General features: G+C 54.7%; 1 protein-coding gene across 3 annotated transcripts in view; it reads right to left on the bottom strand.

The window, feature by feature from the left end:
* The window catches only part of PAX7 (paired box 7), a 99,590-nt gene that overhangs the window by 23,515 nt on the left and 50,937 nt on the right, over positions 1 to 25,138 (bottom strand). For all 3 annotated transcript variants that reach the window (XM_079914491.1, XM_079914492.1, XM_079914493.1), the window contains exons 5-7: positions 22,191 to 22,390; positions 14,714 to 14,879; positions 13,700 to 13,902 (exon numbers count right to left, since the gene is read on the bottom strand). In XM_079914491.1, the coding sequence (XP_079770617.1) occupies positions 13,700 to 13,902; positions 14,714 to 14,879; positions 22,191 to 22,390 (569 nt within the window). The remainder of the gene's footprint in view (positions 1 to 13,699; positions 13,903 to 14,713; positions 14,880 to 22,190; positions 22,391 to 25,138) is intronic.

The following is a 25,138-nucleotide window of genomic DNA, read 5'->3' as shown; positions in this document are numbered from 1 at the left end:
GTCACACCCCGGTCTGGCAAGAGGGTCGCCCGCATGCTGAGTCTCCGTGCTCTCTGCTGGCCCCCAACAAACGAGCAGGATGGAGGGACGGGAGCCAGGCAGGGATGGGTCTCCCTCTCCTTGCCTGGTGCTCCATCCTTGGAAAGGTTGCCCAGGGCTTTGTGTCAAAGCAGGGATTGCCCGTGCCACTTGGAGCAGAGGCAGAGAGGACTGTAAATGCTGTCCACCAACCCTCTGGAAGGATCCGGCCATTGCCACGCCCACCGTGCCGCGGAAAAGCCCAGCTAATCCCTGAGTCTTCCTAGGCAGTGAGAAGTGTGGAGGGCTACCGCAGGTGTCTCTATTATAACAGGAAGCAGTGGGTTAACTACTTCAAGGGAGCCTTCCAGCCCAGAGATTGCTGGAGAGCGGTCTCAGTTCAATTCAAACAGCCCTGCCCCTGAGTCACTTCCTGAAGAAAGGGGGTTGAGGGTCAAGGTGCTGATGCGATGTTGACAAGGTGAAGGCTCGCTAATCCGGTGCTTTCCATGTGCCGGACCTCACCCCAGCTGCCTCAGATGGCGCCTTCTTTTAAAATACAGAAGAGCTGTCTTTTACACAGCAGAGCTCCTGTATTGACCCATCAGGGTGGAGCCTGGGAATTTCGATTTTTAACAGGCATTCCAGATCATTCTCATGCACAGCGTTGGGAACCACTGACTCTAACTGAATCCCCCACCATTCTAAGAACCCACGCTCCAATAGTCTTGACAGAACCAGATCCTGCCTGCACCCCAGAGATGGGGATTCTGCCTCCCCATGACCTCTGTCATCACCCGATCATGCTGGCTCTCTCTGTCCCAAACAGACAGCGCCCTGGGGCTTTAGGCTGGGATTGTGAAGGTCCCCTTTTGCTCTCCCTTTACATAATCTGACCTCTCGTCACCTCCTGAACCTCCAAGGTAGACCCCAGTTTGCCAAGGAAGGTGGTGGGAAAGCCACGGTGGACCTCCAGCTGGTCAGTCCAGTCCAGCCTAGCCTGGCATCCCCGAGAAACATATTTCTCTTGTCAGGTGGGTGTGAGGGCCACAGATGCTTCCCTACCTCCCCACACCCTCTTGTCTGGGGCATCCCCTCCTCTGTGGAGACTTCTGGCGCCTGGTTTCCTTTGCTTTCTTTCGCCAAAATAACTGGAAGGTTTTTGAAGGCAGGGACCGTGGGGCTGGGCATACGATGGATGCTGTGTCCAATGCGGGCCCACCGCTGTTTATCAGACCCCTGCTGTGAGCCAGGCTTTGTGCTGGGGCCACGCGCCCCCAGAAAAGCCTGGTTCTTGCTTTAGGAGAAGAAAGCAGTATCCAGAAAGTTAGAATTCAGAGGCAAATCTGTTACCCTGGGAAGGAGTGCGGCCACCCAGACTGGAGGACGGGAAGCTTCTCAGAGGAAGTGAAGAGGGCTTGGCTAAGGGATGAGAAGGGAGGGTGAGAACATCCCAGCAAGTGCATCCTTGGCTAAGAGGAGCGACTGAATGTTGGATGGGAATGAGGGAGGAAGCCCTCACTGGAGGCGCTACCAAGCAAGGAAGTGCCTGTCTGCGGAGTGCACTCGCTCCCCTGGCCCTCGGCCACCGGCCACCAGCCACCGTGCGCGCGTCGGCTGGGCCGACGGAGGCAGAACCCGCAACCGCAAGCCCCGCGCCGGGCCCGGCGTTCCGGGCGGCGGCCAGGCTCGCTGCTGCTCCCCGATCTCAGGCCCGGGCCGCAGGAATTAAGCAGGCCGCCGAGCCCGAGCGCGTCCTTATCTCGGGGAGACAGTTGTTGGGAATCACTCTGACTGAGTGGTTTTGTCTCCCCGCATTTTCCACTGTCAGGCGGCCTCGGGCCATGGATCAAAGGCGCGCGGCGGCGGCGGTGGAAGCGGCGGAGCGCGGGGAGGGGCGGCCGCGCGGATCCGGCCCGATCCCCCCACCTCGATGCCCCCGCCCCGACCCGGGTCTGCCGGGCCGGAACCGCGCCCGGTCCCTGCCTGGAGCTCACCATCAGCGGGCTGGAGAGGAGAGAAGGGGAGAAGAGGGAACACAGAACGGGAGGGGGTAGAGGGTGAGGGGGCGGGGAGGGGCTGGGCGGGGAGAAAGAAGAGGTGTTTGCGGGAGAAGCCGGAAGAAGAATGAGAGAGATTAGGGGGAAGAGAGTGGGGGAGGGGACTGGATTTGAGAGAAGGAAGGATGGAGCAAAAGAGGGTCGGATGCAGATGGGGCTAAAAGGGGAAAAGGGGCAGGAGAGCTGGGGATTGGGGGGAGGAAACGGGAAAAGGAGAGAACAAGGAAGCGGAAGAAAATCAGTGCAGAAAAGAAAGCAGCGGTTAATTTCCCATCAGCTGGGCCCAAGAGAAAGTTCTGGGCTGAGGGAGGGCACATGGAGAGGAGACTGGCTGGAGGAGGACGGGGGGAGGGCAGTCTGGCTGCGCAGGGCTTGGGGTGGAGACTGTCCTCCCTCCAAAGAAAGTGCTGGCTCTCGTCACTGAGAAGGAAAGGGAAGCAGAGAGTGGTGGTGACTGGCTGAATTACCCCGCAGGAGCTGGGGTGGCACTCAGGCCTGACCTTCCAAAGGTCGCTCGCGATGCCTGGGGGACACTAGCCCAGGTCTCGGATACTCCCAGAAGCCCCAGGAGAGGAGCCTCCTCTGCCCGTTTCCTCCCCATCAGCCTCAACCCCACAGCAAAACTCCCAGGGGAAGCTCGAAATACCTGTCCCAAGCCCTTGAAGGTGTTGGAGAAATGTTCCCAGCTGGGGCGAGGGCCAGCAGAGAGAAGGGACTGGTGGGAGGGTCTGGAGAGAGGGGGGAACCCTGGGGCTGAGGCTGGGGCAGGGCAGGAGGGTAGACAGGGAGGCAGGAAGGAGCAGGGGAACTCAAAGGTGCCGAGAAGAATTAGCTGGGGGCCTGGTCCTGCGCCAGCTCACTGTGTGGCCTTGGGAGCCCCCATCTGCAAACAGCTACCCGGCATCGTGCGAGATGCCAACCTGCTCTGCATCTACCAGCACGCTTACTCCTCAGACTGGTTCCATGAGATGGGAAGTATTTATTAGCCCCACTTTACAGAGGGGGAAACCGAGGCAGAGAAGAACCTGTTTGGAAGCACCCAGCTAGGAAGTGATGGTCCTGGGGATTGGGCACAGGCCCAGGGATTCCAGAGCTGGTATCCTGACGCCTCTCCTCTCCTGCCCCTTAGGGCACTGGGAATAGCCGAGATCAAAGAGTTTGCGGCCCTCAGAGATCTCACCAGCGAGTGGGAAACAGACCATTTTTGTGACATGTACTGGCTAAGAGCATGGTCACTGGGGCCAGGCAGTCTGAGTTCAAGTCCAGGCCCTGACACTTGTTAGTTCCTGACCTTGGACAAATTGTTTAAACTGCATGGTGCCACTGTCCACCACCTCATTTGTAAGACAGAAATCATTCCAGGCCCTCCCTGTCCAAAGGAGATGTTATGAAGATTAAATGGAATAATCCGTATAACGGGCTTAGCACAGCACCTGGCCTGTGGTATAAGGGCTCAGAAAATGGAACCATTATTATTATCACTTAGTATTTGTCTACCAACACAGGTACTTTTAATATACTGATAAAATGTGATCAATGCACAGGGAAAGCACAACTAACCCAACATAAGGGGGTGCAGGAAGGCTTCCTGGAAGGGACCAAGTCTTTAAAAGTAAGAGTGAGTCTGAGATGATGACAGGATGGTGGAGGAGACCCAGGCCGAGGGAGCAGCAGGTGCCAAGGCTTGGAGGCAGGGGACAGTATGGCCCTCTGGGGACCCTCAAAGTCACTCCTGCCTCTCCTATCTGGGTATGTGCCTGGCCTCCCAGGTCTGGCTGCCATGCCATCCCAGAGGCCTCCCTCCTGCTGGGGACCCCAGGGACGGGCCTCAGCAGTTCTGAGTCTGCCTGCTGTATTAAATGCTAATCTCTCTCATTTTCTTCCCCTCTATCTGCCGGGACTGTCTGGTTCAGAGGCCCCAGCCCCGTGCTAATCAGAAAGAAGGACAAATCCGCTATCTGCATTCTTTCCCACCAAGCCAGGCAGGTCTGGTTGGCTAAAGCCCCAGCCTGTTGGGAAGCTCCCCAGGCCCAGGCTGGGGCCCCAGGAGGGTGAAGAGGAAGGCTGGCCCGACCCAGAGACCGAGAGGCTGGGACTCACGTGCTCATACAAAGAACCCACGGGAATCACGGACTCTGATCAGGAAGGTTCCTGACTAGAAGTTGGCTTCTCACTTTCATTGCACCGATAGGGAAACTCAGGCCCAGAGCAGAGAGGCATCTACCAAGGTCGCACAGTGCGTTAGAAGCAAAGTCTGGAGGGAACTCAGACCGCCTGACTTTCCAGCCAGTGACCAGGCCTGGCCTGGGCTGAGCCGGACCTCCAGTCCCAGAAAAGAATGGCTAATTCAATTTCTCCCTTGTCCAGTACGGTTTATTACAGGATATAATGTAGTTCCCTGTGCTCTACAGTAGGACCGTGTTGTTTATCCGTTCTATATAGAATAGCTTGTATCTGCTAATCCCAAACTCCCGATCCATCTCTCCTCCCTCCCCTCGCCCCCGATTTCTAATTAGGGCAGGGAGAAGCGAAGAGGGAAAAACTGTCACTTATTAAGCTCTCCCTCTATTGCCAGGCATAGCTTTAGGTATTCACATGAAGAGTCTCATTTATTCCTCAAAATCCCACAAGGTGACCAGTATTGGCCCCATCTTCCAGATGAGGAAACTGAGGCTCAGTGAGCTCATGTAACTTGCCTGTGGTCACATAGCAAGTAAGTATAGAAGACCTGGGATCCAAAACCTGGTCTGTATGATCATTTCACTCAGCCCATGATGTATCTGAATTAGACACTGTTTTAGCATTTGCCATATTATTTGCTGCTGTCCAGTCTGCACCAACCTCTTACCCCTTCCCTTATTTTCCCCTGAGCAAATGCTACCTTGCCCTTTGAGACTCCTCCTCCAGGAAGCCTTCTTTGACAATGCCCTCCCTCTTCCAAACTCCTCTGCTCTTCCTATCCTGTCTGACCAGAAATCCCTCTCAACTGTCAATAACTGATTCTCTCATTGCTCTTTGGTGGTGCAATGGGGGTAGTACTGTCTCCCCTAAAACATACTCGGTAAGAGCAGAGACAGACACGTGTTATTTCCTTTTTGTGCCTCCCTATACATTGTGTTAGTAACAGGAGCCAGAGAAATGAATTTGAAGGCAATTGAACATACGAACATTCAAACTAACTGATCAGCTGCCTCAAAACTCTCTGGGGTACGGACCACAGCTGTGTGTAGTCAAGCCTGCAATACTCCTGGGGGTTCACCAACACTTGCTGGAGGCCTACTATGGGCCAGACACTGAGTTCTGTGTGTCGCTAGAATGAATCACCATGCAGAGTACCACTGCCTCGCCTGGGGTCCTACTGAAGACCGTGGTCCCTGACATCAAATGCTGTGTGGAAACATCTAGGTCTCCTCTTTCCCACTTGTTCATACCAGGCCTTACTCTGCTCATGGGGAGGGGCAGAGGTCAGCTCCTGCCCACATCTTCTCAAGGTATAGGGTCTTGATTGCTATAGATGTATCAGTAGTGGACAAAAAAGAGGCCCAGAGCATCCCTTGAGGGCAGCCCTCAATCCACAGCCCTTGTCCAGACTCAGGGAGATGAGCTCAAAATACCGTCTTCCCAGAATCCCACTCAGTCCTCTAAGGAGAAAAAGCCAGGGTTGCCCTCAATGGTAAAAAGACCCCAAAGTTGGGGACTTATCTGGCGGTCCAGTAGTTAAGACTTCTCCTTCCAATGCAGGGGGTGCAGGTTCGATCCCTGGTTGGGGAGCTAAGACTCCACATGCCTTGGGGCCAAAATACCAAAACATAAAAAGCAGAAGCAATACTGAAATAAATTCAATAAAGACTTTAAAAATGGTCCACATCAAAAAATCTTTAGAAAAAAGAAAAGATCCCGCAGTCACCCAGAAGCCAGGCCATAAGCTAGACCCCCCAATTCCTAGCAGGGCCTGCACACAGGCATGACCCGCCTCCATCACCAGTATTCTGGAAAGTTCCTGATTCCGGTCTCATCTTTCTGTCCACCACCCACTCAGTCCCCTCCACCCAGGAAAAGGGGTGAGAAAGGCAGAGACATAAACACGAGTCTGTTTTCACAGGAGACGAGGCTCTGCCCAGGCCTCTCCCTGTGGGCTGGAGCTGGGCCTCTGATTGACGTGAGCAGGTGGCTTTGTTTGGCCAGCCGCCCGGGGGGAAATAACTCAGCTTTTCCCACTGGTGGGTTAACCATGGCCAAAGGCAGAGCTGGACATGAGAGCAGGGTCTTGGCAGGTCTGTCTGCCCAGGGGCTGGAAGGACTGAGGACGCCTGGGACCCCGTGGCTGATTCTCTGAGCCTGCAGCTCATCCTCGTCCCGGGGTGGGCCTGGCCGGGAGTTGTGGGGAAGGGGCACTGGGGGTGTGCGGAGGCCTGAGGAGGTAAGTGGACGCTCCTCACGACCTCCAGTTAGTACCCTGATCAGGGCTGTGACTCAGGCTGGCAGATGTGGCTGGCTGATGTGGGGGAGGTCTGGGAGCTGGGCTGTTACTGGTGCAGTGAAAGCCAGTCGGGGGGGGCAGATACTGCAAAAGGGCATTTGGCTTCAAGTCCAAGAAAATCTGGCCACAGGTTCTCGGTCCTTTCCACAAGCTGACCCCTGACCCCACACCATCACCAGTGGTCACCATGAGCAATGGGTAGGTGGCTGAGGTGATTCAGTTAGCTTTCCCCTAATCCTGGGAAAAACCAGCATCACAGCCTGTCCTTCCAACTGGAGCCGGTCACTCCTTCCATCCCAGCTCATCTTTCCCTGGGACCTGAGGGCGGAGGGAGGAAGTTGGCCTTTCCTGTGCTTTCTGCGGAGAGGGGTGCTACCTGCACCCTGTCACCCTCTCTTCCCAAGACTGGAAACCAACTCAGGCATTTTCCAGGTGGGAAGGAAAGGGGGAAAGAGATAGAAGAAATGAGGTGGCAGTAAAACAGAGTTGGGAGGCCAGGGCACAGACGGGGGAGGTGGGTGGAGAATTTATTAAGCACCTACTACGTGCCAGGCACTGTACTCAAATCTCCCTTAGTCCTCACAGCACCCCCTGAGAGGTAGGGATTATCACTCCCTTTTACAGATGAGGAAAAGGAAGCCCAGAGAGGTTAGGCAAGCTGCCCCAGGGCCACACAGCAACTCAGATAGTGGCAGAACCAGAACTCCAACTCAGGGCTGCTTGTTGGCAGAGGTCAGGCCGTTTCTCTTGCCCCAGGCTTCCCAGGAGAGACTTCCCGGGAAAGGATGAGCCTGGAAGAGACCCCGAGAAGGCGAAGGGAAGGAAGCTGGAGGCAAAGGGGCCGCCGGGAAGGGAGGAAAAGGAAGGGCTGGGCGGGGCCCAGAGGCGCGCTCACTCGGCTGGGGTTAAAGCCTCATGTTCCTACAACCCGCTAAGCCGGAGAAATGAATTCTGATCCTTCCAAAACCCAACCTTGGAAAATGTGCGAGAGAAGGGTCTCCTTTCAGGGGAGCAGGAAATCCTCCACACCTCCTCCCGACGCCCCAGTAATGCCAGGATGTCCCCAATCTGCTTTGAGGAATGGAGAGATTAAGAATAATAAAAAAATTGCAATAAAATATGTGTGAAGGAGGGGGTAATTGTGGACAAACGCAGCATTCAAATTCATTTTTCAGCCCTTTTACACACCATTTCAATCTTATTTTCTGCTTGTTAATGAGATCTTGTTGCCTGGGCTAGGCAAAACCTTCCAATATCAGGACGTAATTGCACATAATTTTCTCTCCTACCAGTGATTTGCATCAGTTTTTTAAAAATTCTGGGCTATTTAACACCCCACGATCCCCCTCCCCGTCTTCTTGCCGACAAATCTCTTACGCCCTCCTCCTTCCCTGTCCCTGGTCCAGCAAGACTCATTTTAAATGCTTATTATAAACGCGGTGTCGCCAATAAAGGGGAAAAAAACACACAGAGGAAGTGAGGGGAGAAAAAGGCAAAGGGAGTTTCCAGTGGCCACCGCGCGAAGGGCCCTGGCTCAGGTCCGCAGTGTGAGAGGTTTCTCCGTCTCATCCCGCTGAGGGTGATGAGAAGGTGAGGTGCGTGGGTCAGGCACATCTGCCTTAGAATTGCATCGCCACCACTCACCTGCTCTGTGGCCTTCAGCAAGTTACTTAAGCTCTCTGAGTCTCTCTTCCCAAGTTCTGTGGGGCCAGAGTAACTTCACAGAAGCGAAGTGCTGACAGGGGATGTGGCATCCCGTAGGTGATCAGCTGATGGGGTGTCTTTCCTTGCTGGACTGGCTCCCCTGGAGGCCTCAAAGGATGCCAGGAGGGCAGTGGTGGGACTCTACCATGGAGGGGCGTTCTGGAGACCCCGTTCATAAAGAATTGAAAAGCCCTGCGCTTTATTCCTACAGGTCTAGGGAGGAAGGGGGAGCTTGAAGGTGTAAACCATGAACCTGACCATGCCGTTAACTGCCACTGTGGCCTCAGACCTCAGTTTCCCCATATGGACCACAGGACCAATCTTACGGGGCAGATAAAAGAGAACAGCCTAGTGGGCTCTGGAGCCAGACCATCTGAATCCTAGCTTTGCCACTTTCCAGAACCTACCACGGGGCCTGGCATGTGGTAGGGCTTAATTAATACTTGTTAGATGGGCGGATGGATGGATGACCCTGGACAAATCCATTTCCTCATCTGTAAACCAAGGTCACAAGGTAGCCGCCAAGACTGGCTGAGTGAGAGCTGGTATGACACTTAGCCCATTCACGGCTGGCCCACGGTAAGCGTTCATTCTACGTAAGCCGTCACTGTAACTATTACAGGAGGGAAAGGACAACGAGGCTTGGCGTACTGTGATCACAGCCGTGTGATTAACTTCACACTTAGAGACTATCTTTCATTAATTCCACATGGGGGAAATTGTAAATATGTAAATCCCTTTACAGGTTCCTCCACGTTAAGCTCCAGAGAGGAACAAAGGGGACGATGCGCAAGGGACGTCATGAAGAGGCAAGAGGAGGGGTGGTGGCAGGAGAGAAACGCCCCCTTCCCATGAAGCAGCGGCGGGAGCTGTGGGTGAGGTGTCTGGAGCCCTGGGTGCGGGTCCCAGCTCAGCTGCTAACCTGACAGTGTGATCTGGGCAATTTTCTCCCCCTCTCTGGGCCTCAGTTTCCACTGCCAACTCTGATAGTCCGCATCTAAGAAAGCCTGGGGGAGAAGGCAGCTCCTGCTTCGGGCTGCCCCTGGTAACACATCTGCACAGGCCCCGGAGAAGACCCCAGCACAGGGCAGCCTGCCTGTGGCCTTCAGCTCACATGACCCCGGAAACGGCAGAACCTTGATCCTGATGCTTTGCTTGGGAGCTTTGACTGGTCAGTGCTGCGGCTATGAATGGCCCCCGTGGCCTGTCTCCCCCATCACACTGGGAACTCTCCAAGACAGGGCTGTGCTTCCACCACCAGACTGGGGCGTCTAAGGACAAGGGGTTTCCTGAGGACAGAGTCGTGTCCCTCCTCTCAGACTGAGAGCTTCTCAGGTTGGGGGCTGTGTCTCCCCCATCAGACCGGGGCATCTCTAAGGACCTGGGTGTCCCCTTTCTACCTCTGCCCACCGCCCTTAAAATTGTGCCCTGCTCGTGATTCCTACACGTGGGCTGGTATGAACTGATCCACCTGCAGGAATCAGATCCCTCGAAGTGATGTCACAAAAGGGTCCTTTTGTCCTAAGCTGTCCTGAGCTTGTTTCTAAGAGTTGTTTCCAAGCAAAGCCAGGGCCATCCACGTGCTGAGTCCCTAATCCTACCAGGCTGGGTTCTGGGGGTGGGTGAGGGCCTAGGCCCCGAGCGAACCAAGCCTCAAGGTCATCTAAGCCTCTCATATGACTCAGCTCTGCCTGCTGGCCCCTAACCTGAGTCAGGCCTCAGTGTTCTCATCCATGACATGGGCTGAAGGAGCTTTCCCTTCCACTGAGAAGGAGGGACTGGCTTCCGAGATGATTTCTCCTCGCCGCCAGCCAGTCTCTCAAAAAGAGAGCATGTGTGGGCGTTTCTGAGAGGCAGGAGGGCAGTGCGAGTGGGTACAATCTCGGGTTCTGGAAACGACGGGTGAACCCAGGGTTTGACGCTCAGGTAGATTAGTCTATAGGAAGCACTGAGAACAGGGTCAGAACATCACAGCGGCTCAGAAAGCTTAGCTGTCCTCATCCCCGTTGTTATTAAACATGCTGCATGCCTTGCTGTTTTATTATGTTTATTGTCTGTCTGTCCTGTTCACTGCCAGCTCCACTAGAGCAGGGCCCTTCATCCCTGTGTTCACTGATTTATCCCAAGTGCCGAGAACAGTGCCTGGCCCATAGCCGGCACTCCATAGCTGTGTGTTATGTTAGAGCCAGAGGACAGGCCCAGAGCTTAGATGAGTAAATGGCTTTTCTGTGAGATTCTGCTGGGCAGACTCTCCGTGGAGGCTCTGAGGCTTGGAAGCACCCACTTCCCAGGCTGGGTCTGAGGCCAGGACCCGGGGCAACCCACAGGGAGGAGGCAGGTCCTCTCCAGGCAGCGGCAAGCCGGTTGGTGAGACAAGCAGGTGCTCAGCAGAGCCCCAGCTGGGTCCCCGACCGCATCCCCTTGGGCTTCTCTAAGAACAAGGGCCGAGGCTATCTGGGCAACCGTGGACCTGCGATCCTGGATGAGGGAGGGGTATGCTGGCCCCGCAGCCCAAGTGGGGCCCATCCTCCCCCTGTTGCCCAGGTGAGCTATGGAGAAACCCCTCCTGCTGGGAAGACAGACATGGTAATGAACCTCTCTTGGTGGAGATCCCCAAGACCACAGAGATTGCTGACCATGTGTAGCTGGCCTGTCAGATGGGGGAAGGAGTACAGGGAAATGCCAGGGATTTCTGTATGAGACCCTAAACACCCCCTCGCTGCCCCCTTCCTTCAGGAAGTGTTTGTAGCCTAACCCGGAGGTTCACACACGCAGAAGCACACACAGCCTGACCCTGCCCTCACGTCCGCCCCGCACGCAGCCCCCTCCCTGCCCTCTAGCAGCTGTTCACCTCCTGGTCCCCTCGGCCCCTGGCAGACCCTCCATCTGTCTTCACACCTTTGGTGGGAACCTCCCGATGGGTATCCAAAGTTCACGCAATCCGTCACGCCCCGCACAGCCCCTCTGCCCTGAGGAACGGGGCGGAAGCCTTGAGGGTCTCTCAGAGGAGGGGTGAGGGTCCAGCTCAAGTGGGGAAAAGGTCGGCTTTGGTCTGGCTGCTCACCTTAGTGGGTCAGGCTCTCTCCGTTCTTCTGCTTCCCTCCCTGAGGTTCAATTCTGGGCTCAGACAGTGCGTGGAACATCTTCTCTTTAATACCATTGCTGAACCATAGGCTCCGGAAGCCAGGGGCCCCTTAATTTGCTAGTTTCTCCTCTGTCTTGTGACAGAAGTGCTGCTCTGGGGACGAACCTCAGCCCACGTGGAGATGGGAAGAGCCGTGGTCAGGGAGCCAGGTGCCCCGGACTCTCAGGCCCAGCCGCCGTGTCCTAGCCCTCCACCTGTAAAGTGAGCTGGAGGCCCACTTGATCTCAACACCCCTCTTCAGATTTCCTCCAATATGTTTTGTACCATAAGGCCAGGCCTGGACCACATTCTCGAGTGTGGACACTGTGGGTCTCTGCAGCCATCCTTACCCAGCCCGCTCTGGATCCTGTCATGCCTAAACCTGGCTCTGGAAGGTTAGCTTGGCCAGTTAGTCCTCGGCACTAATGAGATGGCGCTGGTGGCCTTGAACCCCAAAGAGGCCAATTAGGTTCTACTGGAAAAACATTCTGGTCTACAGGCTGCATCACCCTCCCAATGTGGGGCCCACGAGGACCTGCTGCTTCACCCCTGGGAGCTCTCCCTTCAGCTGCGTGGGTTCACCGGGCATTCAGCTCTGCACTGGACCTGGCCTAAGTGCTTTACCTAGGTCATCTCATTCAGTCCTCAGCAACCCTATGAGGTAGGGGCTAACATCACCCCATTTCACAGATGAGAAAACTGGGGTGTAGAGAGGGAAAGGGATCTTACCCATAAGTAAATGATGGAACTGAAATACAGTTAGTCCTCAACGACACACGTTAATTGAGGCAAATAGGAATGACCCCCCAAACATGCAGAAATCGAACATTTGGGGGAATATTTTAGACCAATGGTAGCCAGTTTTTTCTATAAGGGCCAGTTTTAGGCTTTACGGGCCATGTGATCTCTTTTGAAACTATTCAACTCTGCTGTTGCAGCACAAAGGCAGCCATAAATAAATACGTAATGAACGGACATGGCTGTGTTCCAATAAAACTTTACTTACAAAAACAGGTAGCTGGGTGGAAGTGGCCTGGGGGGATGTAGCTGACCTTCTCTTTGGTCCTTTTCTTTAGGTAACACATTTCTCATACCAACTATATTGTCCTGGAATGGCCAGGGTGGTGGGGGTGGGTGCGGGGCAGGGGTGAGAGAACTAATGTTTATTTGGCCCCTATTCTGTGCCAGGCTCTGTGCTAAGTGCTTTGACCTGTTAGCACATTGAATGCAGAGAACACCCCTCTTAGGAGGTTAGCAGCTCTCTGTTTAATTACTCTTTTGTTTAATGGGAGATAAACTAAGGCTCAAAGATGCTTACTAGCCTAACACCCTGAGCAGAGGAGCTGGGATTTAAACCCCCTCCAAGCCTCACCTTTTCTACCACGTTACAGCTGTTCAGATAAGTTTGCACCCCATGTGTTCTCACCACAGACATGACAGAGGTGTCTCAGAAAATGGGAGGCAAGGTAAAATGAGACTTGGATTCAATTCTTTCCCCCACAGATATTTGAGAGTCTGTTATAGCGACAAAAATGAGCTCAGCAGTTCTTCCAATTTAGGATTTCGAGCATCACTGAGTCCTGTTCCCCAAACCCTCCAATAACCACATCAGCCTCAGCCTTGTCTTTCTGGCTTCATCTAAAGATGGTCCCACCGCTTCCAATAGCACCGTCAGGCGATGAGTGACTTAACCAGCAACCAACCACATGTGAGTAAACAGAGTTCCAAGACCCAATGAGAGTAGAGTTCCCAGGCTAGAACCATCCCTCCCCTCCCCACCCATTGCCACAGTTCTCTCCACCAGTAGTACATGGTCCTTTCTTTCACTCATTGGTCACGCCTAGTGACCAAAGTGGGAGACGGAGCCCAGGATGGAATCCAGGAAAGACTCCCGATTCTAGAACAAAGCCCCAACCAGTCAGCATCCCATAGGAAATGGTGCAAGGCTTCCATCAACGCGCCGAAAATGCCTGACTTTTATGGACTGAACAGCCATGAGGGGGGTGATGGGCCAGTTTAATAAGCTCTGGGTGGTGAGAAATATGGAAACCTGTGATGGAAACCTTTTCTCTGCATCTGCCCGCTGGGTCACCCAGGTCTGTGGCTGAAGAAGATAAACCCAGGGTGAAGGGTCACAGAATAGTGACAAGTGCAGGTGGAAGGAGCATCCCCGCCTCCCACTTAAACTCTCTCAAGGTGTCCAACAGCCATTCTTCCCCAAGGGAGAGTCAGCCCGTGTCCCCCAGAGCCCTCGCTGGCTGGACTGGCGATCATCTGGTGATGGGACCTTGGGCGGGGTGTGGGGACACCTACCTGAGGAGACAGGCCATTGCTGACAGGGTTCATGTGGTTGGAGGGTGCTGCCGGGTTCATGAAGCTCTCGGAGTAGCTGGTGAAGCTGTGGCGAGCTCCGTAAGCAGAGCTGGTGTCTGCGGCTGCAGCGGCCGCAGCCAGGCCCCCCTGGTGCATGGTGGACGGCGGGAGGGGCTGGGGCCGGTGCACAGTGCTGCCCCCATCTGTGGAGAGACCCAGGAGAGGGCCTGAGCAAGTGGCCTCACCCCAGAGGGCGAGGGAGGGCAAGTACTTCCTGTTTGGAAGGCAAGACCTGAGCCTCCTCCTTCTCCCAGCCTCCTTCCATCAGATGGAGCGGGGAGGGGACCACCTTCTCTTGCTACTTGGGATGGGACGACTGGCTTCCGGGCAGGACACTACGGACTGGCAAGTCTTGACTGACCACCAGTCAACATTCCAGACAACCTCTAGGCACCCACTACGTGCTGGCCTTGTTCTCAGTGGTTGGCACGTAGTTCAATTTCTCATCAAAAATCACAGGGAGGCCTCTCCTCAGCTTCTAGAACTCTAGCCTGCCAGTCCTTTAAGAGGAGGCCACGGGGCTCCATGAGGCCGAAGTCAAGTAGCAGGATTCTTAATGTGTGCTGGGGGCGGAGGGTGGGAAGGGGAGGGCAGACTGGGGGCCAGGAGCCAGGGAGGGAGGGGAGTTACTCTTCTCTGCCCACCATCATCTCTTCTGCATTTTAATAAGACCCAGAAGACGCATGTGACTTTACAGTTGGAGAAGCTCTGTTCTAAACAGGTGCATGGAGGCGACCTTGTTTATCTTCACCTGGGTGCAGAGCCTAGTAGTTCAAGGGCAGGACCCCATCTCTTCTGTCTTAATAGTCTGTCCCCATGAAAGCAGCCAGGCAGCCATTAAAGAGAAACCAAACACCCTCTTACTCTTTCTTTGTTAAGGAAGGAAGGAGTGGGTGGGGGTGGAGGGGAATGAAAAGGTGTGGCTGAGATGCCTGGATGGGGCTGCGCACTCACCTTGGGAGATGGTGGTGGTGGGGTAGGTGGAGTCTGGCAGCTGGTAGGGGGGCAGCGTGGGCATGCCGGTGGGCGGGAAGCCGCCTGGCAGAAGGTGGTTGAATGCTGCCAGCTGGTTGGCTCCTGCCTGTTTACGCCAGCGGGCACGGCGGTTACTGAACCAGACCTGGGGGATGGAGAGCGGAGCATGGACAGCCCTCAGCTTGGCTCCTGGCAGGGAGCTGAGGCACGGCTATACCCTCCATCCAGCCAGCATCCTCTTCCGTGGGAGGAGATCCTCACCTCCCTGCAACTCGGAACAGTTTGCAAAGTGATTTCATAGGTACAATCCCATTCTGTCCTCCCGACCGCCCAATGAGGAGGTCATTATCATGATCCCCATTTTACAGATGAGCAAACTGAGACCCAGAGAGAGTGGGGGACTTTCCACGTGACAGGGTGGGTCGGCGAGGCACAGCCGGGTCTGAGTGACTCTCAGTCCAGTGCTCTTTCCCTGCAGCTGCTCCCGCCCTCAAAGATGTGTGACCACCCTTGTTCATACACATGCTCACTCCTCACCTCCTCCAGGAAGCCCCCAAGGAGGAGGCCGCATATCCAGAACCCACCTGAATTGAGACCCACCTGCCACACTCAGATGTGAAAGTCTAGTTCTTTGTCAGGAGCCTGAGACCCTGCTTGGCTTTCGCTGCATGGGCCCCCTTGATTAGGAAAGCCCACCTTCCACAGACACAGGGATTGATTAAGCACCAGTGGGAAGATAACCTAACATCTTTTTTTTTTTTTTTTTTGCGATCCGTGGGCCTCTCACTGTTGTGGCCTCTCCCGTTGCGGAGCACAGGCTCCGGACGCGCAGGCTCAGCGGCCATGGCTCACGGGCCCAGCCGCTCCGCGGCATGTGGGATCCTCCCGGACCGGGGCACGAACCCGTGTCCCCTGCATCGGCAGGCGGACTCTCAACCACTGCGCCACCAGGGAAGCCCAATCTAACACCTTTGGGTCTCCCTTTCCTCCAAGACCTGCGCTAGCTCTTCGTACGTCTGTCCATACACAGACCGGTGAGGCCTTCTAGTCCCATTTACAGAAGGGGAAACTGAGGCTCAAAGAGGTCAAATCACTTGACCAAGGCCACACCACTAGTCTGTAATAGATGTGAGGTTCAAACTTCAATCAGTCTGACTTCCTAGAACCTTCGTGTCTGGATTTGCAGCAAATTCCCTGGGACAAACCAGAGAAATATTAATACAAGAATGAGTGTGAAAAACGGGGCTGCTGTGAGAGAATGCTTCTCCACCTCTGGACTTTGCACACGATGTTCCTTCCAACCTAAACGCTCTTCCAGGGCTGGCTCCTCGGCCTGCGGGGCTCAGCAGAAATGCCTCCCCCCTGCTCCAATGAGGAATCCCTGCCTCAAAAGTAAGTCCAGGCAGGTCCCCATCCCCTTCTATCAGGAGGCCTCCAGCTGTGAGCTGCCTCATACGAACAATTATTGTCTTTATCTGTTTCTTTGTTTCCCCTTCAGGCCCTAAGCCTCACAGGCAGAAGCCAAGAATTCCTGGCCCATGGCTCACAGCTCTATAGGAATACTTGTTGAATGAATGAATCAATGAATGAATGAACGAACAAACAAATGAACAGTGGAAGGCAGAGATGGCTCTGGTGTGCCTTTGCTGGTGTTTGCCCACAAGGCTCAGTAGGGAGTCCCCCCACTGGTGGGTGAAGACACGGATCCCCTGGCATGGATCACTTAAGACACCCAAACCTCTGGACGATGTCTGCTGACCTGAGGGCGGTCTCAGCAGGGACGGAGGGGTGTTTATGGCCCCTGGTATCGGCTGTCCTTTCTCCGAGGGGAGAAACGGTGTTCAGCTTACCAAGCTGGATGAACAGGGCAGCTGTTCCTTCCGTTAAGGATTCACAGAAAAAGGAGATGTGGCAGCGAAATCAAGACCAAAAACTGGCTCCCAAATAAAATGAAGGTCCTGGCTTTTCCCCACCTCCCCAAGGCAGCGAGGGCTTCCCCACGGGCGTCCTGAGCGGGATAGATGTCTGCCAGTCCGACTGAGGCAGTGTTACCTGCTCCCTGCTTCAGACGGAGGGTGTGGGGAACGGCTTTGTTTTAAATCAGCATTTCCCAAAGGGTGGGGCTCCTACACTCCGAGGTGGAGAGACATCCCCAAAGGTGAGTAACACAGATGATAAATAACCCTGAACCACTCCCATCTCTTCTGGGCCTGGGGCGTGTGGAAGAGACAGTCTCAGCTTGGCACTCAGCATCCTTCCTAACACTCGCCAGTCTCCCTGTTTAAAGCACAGGGAGGACGCCCTGGCAGGTGATGTATTCCGGCAGGACTTTCCCATGCTGTCTTGTTTTCCCTTGTGTGAGTGTTTCCAGTTGCCTTCCTTTTTATGAGAGTGATATGCATGTTTATTTTAAAATACACTGATTTGGGGCTTCCCTGGTGGTGCAGCGGTTGAGAGTCCGCCTGCCGATGCAGGGGACACGGGTTCGTGCCCCAGTCCGGGAAGATCCCACATGCCGCGGAGCATCTGGGCCCGTGAGCCATGGCCGCTGAGCCTGCGCGTCTGGAGCCTGTGCTCCGCAACGGGAGAGGCCACAGCAGTGAGAGGCCCGCAGACCGCAAAAAAAAAAAACAAAAAAAACACTAATTTTATTTTAAAAAGTAAATGACAATACAGATAATACGCAAACGTGGCCAAAGTCCTGAAGATGGTCAGAGAAAGACTTAAGTTTGGGACGCCGTGCTCTAGTTTCACTGCATGCAGCTGTTTCTTCGGCATGGGTCATCTGTTCCTCAAACAAAGAGGACTCAACCAAGTTGGAAGCGTTCTCGCCCTTCCCCTTCCTTTCCCTTCCTTTTCCTCCTCCTTCCCGCCCTCCTTACTTCCTTCCTTCCCATCTCAAACTGTTCCTGGGACTCCACTCTGTGTCAAGCAGGACAGTAAGGATAGAAGGTGAGCAGGACACAGTCCCAGCCCTCAAGCTGCCCTTGGCCTGGGCACACGACAGATAAGTCAAAGGACAGCTGCTCTCTGGTGCAGTCAGCTCAGATGAGGTGGCAAGCAAGGTGCTATAAGGAGGTCTAAGGAGGGGTTTCCAACTCCTCTCAGCATCCAGGAGGACTTCCTGGAGGAGAGGACACGTCTTTTGCTTTTTTTTTTCCTCTCCTCGCTTCTTCCTCACTGTCCTGTCTCCCCAGGGCTGCCTCCACCACAGCAGGCACCTCCGTCCTCACAAAGTGTGACATGATGGTTAAGAGCAGGGACTCTGGAGCCCAACTGCCTGGCTTTGAATCCTGCCTCTGACTCCTAGCTAAGATGGGCAAATTCCATTATTCCTCTGGGCCTCATTTTCTTTGTTGCTAAGAACCACCTACCTTCTTGGTGGTTCTGGACCTCAAAGGAGTTAACACAGGCAAAGTGTTTACTTAGAACAGCATCTACAACTCTTATTCTGCTGGAAAGCCTCCGATGGCTGAGCTGGAAAGGCTCTTAGCCAGTATGTACTTCAAGCTTCCTATTTACGTATGGGGAAATGGAGGCTCCAGGAGGGACAGTGGTGGCCCCAGTGTCCCACCCAGAATCCCTGCTCAGGGTTGAGTTCTTTAAAAGTAGAGGCTGGATTTTATTACTTACTTTTGGTCCTTCCCTCAACACCTAGCCCTGGTAGCAGGACACTGTAGGAAGCATCAGTTTACCGAGTTGAACATTTCACCTGGCCCTTCTTTCAATGTAGCACCGAGGAAAAGGACACGACGGACAGACTTGGGCTCGGGTCCCAGGACAGTCACTTATTACGTGTGTCTTTAGGAAGTTGCTTCTCTTAGAGAAATCTCAGGTTTCTCACCTACGAAGTGGAGAGACGAATCGTCCCTACCTCCTAGGGTTACAGTGAGAATGATGAAGATTATGTATGTAAGGTGCCGAGCGTCGTGCCTGGCGCATAGAAATGCATCATAAATGTCATCTAGTGTAATGAAAAGATGTGGCGTAAGTTATTACTTAGCCAGTCCCTCTAGTGCCTCCAAAATGCAATTCTGTTCAGAATGTGCCCAGCCCACCCCCAGGCAAATAGCAGGGTTCTGATTTGGGGCCATATGTAAAGAGTTGCTCACAGCCCTGGTCTCTTGGTGCCGGTCATCTGAAGGGTGAGATGGTTTCATAGGCAGTTGTGGGAGACACCTGGGGTGGCCTCGGGACCTATCAGACCTGCAGCCTCTGTTTCTAGAAGAAACACACAGGCTCAGGGATCTTGGAGCTCAGGACGAAACAGATTTGTTCACCTGCAAGGAAGACGTATGCAGAGGTTGGCTTCGGGACCCCAGGTGTTTAGAAATGAAGATTCTTCCAGGGGAAGGAGTCATTGGTCCCTAGGCATGCGTCCTCCTGCCTCACGCCCCTTTCCTACCCTTCATGGTGGTTGGGCTTTCTGGGGGCTGAGATGGGGCGTCTCCACCAGCCATCGGGGGTACCATATAACACCATATAATGCCCTGCGGGGCTCCACAAGGAGGCTCCCGACCCTCTGCTGGGGAGCAGGGCTGGAAGGGAGGCAGAGGGGGTGACGTACTTGACTGATAGAACCCCGCCTGACATATATTTACCTGCTTCCTTGCTTCCTTGGACATCAGCCCCATGACAGCAGGGATTTCTTGTCTGCTGAATCCCCTGTGCTTAGAACCGTGTCTGGCACATAGTAGGTACCCAACATGACTGCCAGATGAATGACCCTGGAGTGTCAAGGGTGGCCAGAATTGGAACCACTAAGAAGAGGTGGAGTTTAATACTAATGGCCCCTACTCAGGGCACTTCTGCGTGCCAAGCACTTCCTGACTCTGTGTCTGTGTGTTTACATGCAATCATTTAATCCTCAGAACAAAGTGGACCCTGTTTTTGTCGTCTCCATTTTGCAGAGGAGGGACCTGAGGACCGAGGGAGTAAGTGATGGAGCTAGAATTCACACATGGGCGTCTGGCCCCGAGACCACTCTGAACCACTCCAGTATCCCGTCTCCCGGCACCACTGAAACGTGATGGCATAGGACTGCAAAATCCCCGAATCATAGGTTCTTAGAGTCAGACGCCAAGACCTTAAAAGTAATCAGCCCCAAAATCAAAGCAGTGCTCAGAGGGTTTCAGGTCCCTGCTCCCTTGTCCACAGCGGGAACCCTCTCACCAGGGTCTCCGATCCACTGGACATTGCACTTTTCCTCGAACATTTCCGGTTACAGGGATCTCATCACCTCACAAGACAGCCCTGATAGTCAATAAGTTAGGATCCTAGAGCTTTAAGGAGGCTTAGTGCTCATTTAGCTTGATCCCTTTATTTATAGGTGGGAGACGGAGTCTCAGGAAAGGAAGCTGACCTGTTGAAGGTGACACAGCTGATCAGAGGCAGAAACCGATGGGAACCCGGCCTGTGGCTCCCAATCTTGTGTTTTTGTCCCTGCAGACCTTTCTATGGGATTTAGGACATGGTCCTATCGGCCCTGGTCTCCCCACCGCTCCGAGGGGCCTCTCAGAGCAGCTGTGTCCTCCGAGCCTTCTCTTCTCTGGGACAAATATTCTGTTATTCCTGTCTTGATTTTGGGGTCCGCCTTTATTTATTTTTTAAAAACTCAACATGTATTGATCCCTCCTCGGCTGGGATCAGGCCAAGTTCTCAGGCTAAGGGTTGTGGGGAGACCCCGCCCCACCCTGGGGAGCTCAGAGCCTGAGGGGGGAGACCCCGCCCCGCCCCGGGGGAGCTCAGAGCCTGAGGGGGGAGGTGGAGGACGGCAGCCTTGGTCCCCTCACCGTGAGTCTGCCTGAGCTCTGGCTGCCCCCCCTGTTCCCAGGCCCCCCTCCATCCTTGGACCTTGAGTGACACCTGTTTCTGAGTCCCCTGGGCCAATAAAAGCACTGCCCTGACAGCCAAGAAGTTTTACAAGGAGCGGCCAGGCTTCCAGGTGGTGGGAAGCAGCCATGGCCACCAGACATGGGAATGAGAAAGCACCCAGGAATGTGCCCAGAACAGCTGCAGGGGGATCAGAGGCGGGGGAGGGAGGCTGGGGGCTGGGGGGCAGGCTCGGGTATCACCCCGGAGAGGAGGGGAAGGAATGAGATGAGCTGGCTGCTGCCGCCTGCCCCCTTCCCCTCAGGATCTCCCTCAGGGGCAGCCAAGGGTCCCCCACTCCAGGATGGGGGTGGGGAGGGCAGAGGGAGGTACGCGGGTCCCCGGATTGCTTAAATGCCACTTTGCTTCTAGAACTTTATTGCTTTGCAAATCCCAGGCTCTGAGTCCATTTCTTCCTTCTGAATGGCTAGAACCTGGCCTTGGCATCCATCAGGCTCGAGTTCCAGGCCCAGTTCAGCCTCTGCTGGGCTCTGTATCCCCCCCATGTCGCTGCTCTGAGCCTCAGCTTCTGTGCCTGCGGCTTGGGGAGTGGCCATCCCGACCTGAGAAGGCGGTCTGCGCTTCCACCAGGTCACGTGGGAGTAGCCCCCAGCACTGCCGCTGGCATAAGGTAGGTGCCCAACCAAGGCTGGTCCCCCTTGGATAAGATAGAAGCGCCCCCAGTGAACAGTTGGGGGCGGGACTTCTGTAGACCCGCCTCCCCCATTCACAGAGAAGCCAGGCCAAGAATGGGCCCCCACAGGAGCTGTTCATCAGACCCCTCTCTTCCTCCTCTGCACCCTCCCCGACCCACCCAGCCTGAGCCCGTCCCAGCCGGGCCCCTAGAGACTCTGACTTAGAGAACTGTAGACCTCGTGGAATCCGAGAGCACAGCTTGGGGAGCGGAGGCAAGTCCCCCCACCCCACTGCAGGCCTTGAACCCCAGACAGACTCTGCTCTTTCCATGCCCTCCCTTCCCCCAGGCCCACTGATTAGGAGGCACGCACTTTGAGGGTGTAGAGGGCGTGTTCTAGGCCTGCCCACCCTCCCCCGCATGCTTCTAACTCACCAGGAACATGCTCCCAGTCGGCTTGCATGCTTCTCATAACAGGAAACTCATTACCCATCTTAGGAAGCTACGTCTCTTCTGGAATGTGTGTCCTGATTACTTCCTCCCCTCCTCAGAGATTTGGAGACTTTTCTACTCCCCGAGCTCCCTCTCTTGTGGCTGAACCAATGTCCTTCCTTCCTCCCTCCCTCACCCTTTTCTCCTCTCCCTTTCTGTCTCTCCTCCATCCCTCCTTCCCCCCTTCCCCGCCCCCCCACGATCCAAGTCCTCACTGCCGCTCCTGGCTTCCCTGGGACTGCCTAGGGATTAGTTAATCAGTCAACATTCGCTGCCCATTTACTCTGTACCAAGTGCCAGGGCAATACTTGCCTACACGGTTCCTGGATCACTTGCTGCAGAACCTCCATCCCCACCCTGGGGAGTGCCCACTAAACCCTCTGACCCTGGCCACTCCCACCTTCCCAATCCTGGTCTCCGGATGATGCCCACAGCACAAAGCCCCAGGCGCCCCCTCACCTGCACGCGTGCCTCCGTCAGCTTGGTCCTCTGCGCCAGCTCCTCCCGGGTGTAGATGTCCGGGTAGTGAGTCCTCTCGAAGGCCTTCTCCAGCTCCTCCAGCTGCTCGGCTGTGAACGTGGTCCGACTGCGGCGCTGCTTACGTTTCAGAGGGAGGTCGGGTTCTGACTCCACGTCCGAGCCCTCATCCAGACGGTTGCCTACAGCCAGGTGAGAGGGAGGAAGAGGGTGGGGGCCCGGTGAGATGGACGGGTGCTTTGTGCATACCTGCAGGCCACCACGGCACTGAGCCTCAGATCCCTCCTGAGCACAGGAAGGATGTTCCCCCCGGCACTATTTATCAGCGTGAAGGCTGGGAAGCAACCTCTCTGCCCAACCTTAGGGGATTGGTTAAATACCTTATGGCCCAGCCATTCCTTTAAAAAAATAACCCCTGTAGTTGGGCATTTAGGTTATTTCTACTGACACGGAAGGATGTCCATGACATGGCACTCAGGGGATGGTTTCATGAGGAAACACACTTGTCAAAATTCCTAGAACTATATTCTCCAAAAGGGGGAGAATTTTACTGAATATTCACTGCACCTCAATAAACCTGACTTTAAGAAGAAGGCAAGGGGGTATCCCTGGTGGCGCAGTGGTTGAGAGTCCGCCTGCCGATGCAGGGAACACGGGTTCGTGCCCCGGTCCGGGAAGATCCCACATGCCGTGGAGCGGCTGGGCCCGTGAGCCATGGCCGCTGAGCCTGCGAATCCGGAACCTGTGCTCCGCAACGGGAGAGGCCACAACAGTGAGAGGCCCGCATACAGCAAAAAAAAAAGAAGAAGGCAAGGTACAACCAGTGTGTGGAGATCAATCCCACTTTTGGAAAAAGCGTGCATGATACATCATAGAACACTACACTCAAAAGACCAACAAATGTTAACCTTCAGGGTGACAGAATTTTTGTTTTCTTTTTAAAACTTATTTATAGTTTAGTATTTCTTAAATGATGATCATTTAAACAATGACACTATTGCATTTTTGGAAAATATTGCAAAAACTAACGAAAGGAAGAAGCAGGAAGAAAGGAAAGGTTGGAGGAAGGGAGCAAATGCTTGTGCCCAGGGCTGGCAGTCAGGAAGCCTAGATTCCAGGCTTGGTTCTCCCCCAGATGCCCTGAACTGTGACCCTAGGAAGGCTACCTTCCCTCCTTGGGTCTCAGTTTCCCCATTTACAGTATGAAGCGTTTGGACTACGTGACTTCCACACCCAGGCCCTTCCTGGGATGTTCCAGGATCACTGAGTGATCTTACAGGCTGGAGGAGACCTCACCTGATGACCTTGACCATAGCCATGGCTCCCACCACATCATCCCCATTAATTTCCACCCTGAAGCCTAGGGGTAGGTGAAGGCCTTTGCTTCTGTGCAGAGAGAGCCCAGGAGTCGGGCCCTGGATGGGCTGTCAGGACAGGAATTTACCTCTGTCCCAGGTCCAGGTGATGGAGGCTGCAAGAAGGGCTTGATCAAGCTCCTCGGCCGTCAGGGCTGAAGACACCCTGGGGGCTGAACTGACTCTCCACCCCCATCAAGCTTGGGCCTCGTGCCCATCCCTGATCCAGCAGAAGGAATGCTAGCAAGGAGCCCCCTAGCCAGGGCTCTGAAACTGCACCCTCAGGAGCATGGAGGAGGGGGCTGGTGAGAAGAGGAAACCAGGGAAGGGAGAAGAGAAAGCGGCAGAGATGGTCTTCCTCCTCCCCACTCCTGCTTTCTCCCTTTTCTTGTTTCATTTCTCTCTCCCCTCCCTTTCCATCTCCATCTTTGATATTTGTGGAGTACATCTAGGTTTTGTCATTCATTCATTTCCCAGAGCATTGACAGAGCACCCGCTATGTGTCACGTGCAGGCTACGTAAGCTGTGTTCTGGAAGCTCACCTGAGTCAAGCTGGAAGAGCCTCAGAGATCATGTGCTCACACTACAGATGGGAGAAACTGAGTCACAGAGAAGTAACATCACACACCCAAAGTCCCTCAGCAAGTGTCCACACCCACACTCAGACCCTGCTCTCCTGTCCCCCATCCTGTTCTTACCCAGTGGCTTCAAATGTTGGTTATACAGATAGGTCTAGGCTCCTCCCACAAGGGACAACTGTCCCCCATCCCTGAAAAAAACACAACACCTAATGCAACCTCTTAGATGTCAAGTGGAGGTGAAGGGAAAGGCATTCCAGGTGGGGGGAAGAGCATGTGCAAAGTCCTGGCGTGTCAAAGGGCAAGATGCGTGATGCCATCATGGGGCTGCATCCCCCAGAGGCGATGCTCCTCTGCCCCAGACCCCCTTTCCCCCATCCTGCTAACACGGCCATCGGGAGGTCATCCCTGCTTTTCATTGGCTGCTGATTGTGACGCCACACAACAAGGGAACCAATGGCAAGGAGACCTGCCTTCATGGCTGCCTGCCTCACCCCTAAAGGCAGACACCTGGGGTCGGATCCAGCCACCCCCCTGCCCTTTCCCAGCTCCCTGTCACTAAGAGGAGGCCGGAACGGTCACAGCTGGCATGCTGGGGTGCTTTCCCCAGCACGTCTGGGGCTCAGAGGCAAATACAAGTAATCCCAAGGATTCACTTCCTGAAACTCACTGCATAACTTCGATTTTCTGACGTTGACAAGGAGAGAGCCCTTGGGGCCTCAGAAGGAGAGAGCTGAGATTGGCAGGCAGCAAGGGAGGCCAGCCTGTAGATGGGGAATGGGACACCGGGCTCTGTCCTCCAGTGGGGACCCTTGGGCTCGGACAGGAGCTGAGATGGGCTGTTGGGGGCAAAACCTATGGGCAGAGATCGTACTCAGAGCTGTGAGGTCAGATCGGGGAGGAGATGGAGAGCCCCAGCCTGACGCAGAAGGCACAGCCCTGTCCTGGGAGAACCCCCAGCCTGATTAAGTCTCACTTCAGTTTAGAGCAGTGCCGT

This window comes from Stenella coeruleoalba, assembly GCF_951394435.1.
Source record: "Stenella coeruleoalba genome assembly, chromosome: 1".
NCBI lineage: Eukaryota > Metazoa > Chordata > Mammalia > Artiodactyla > Delphinidae > Stenella > Stenella coeruleoalba.
Note: the sequence above shows the minus strand (reverse complement) of the source record. Positions and strands in the feature narration are given on the sequence as shown.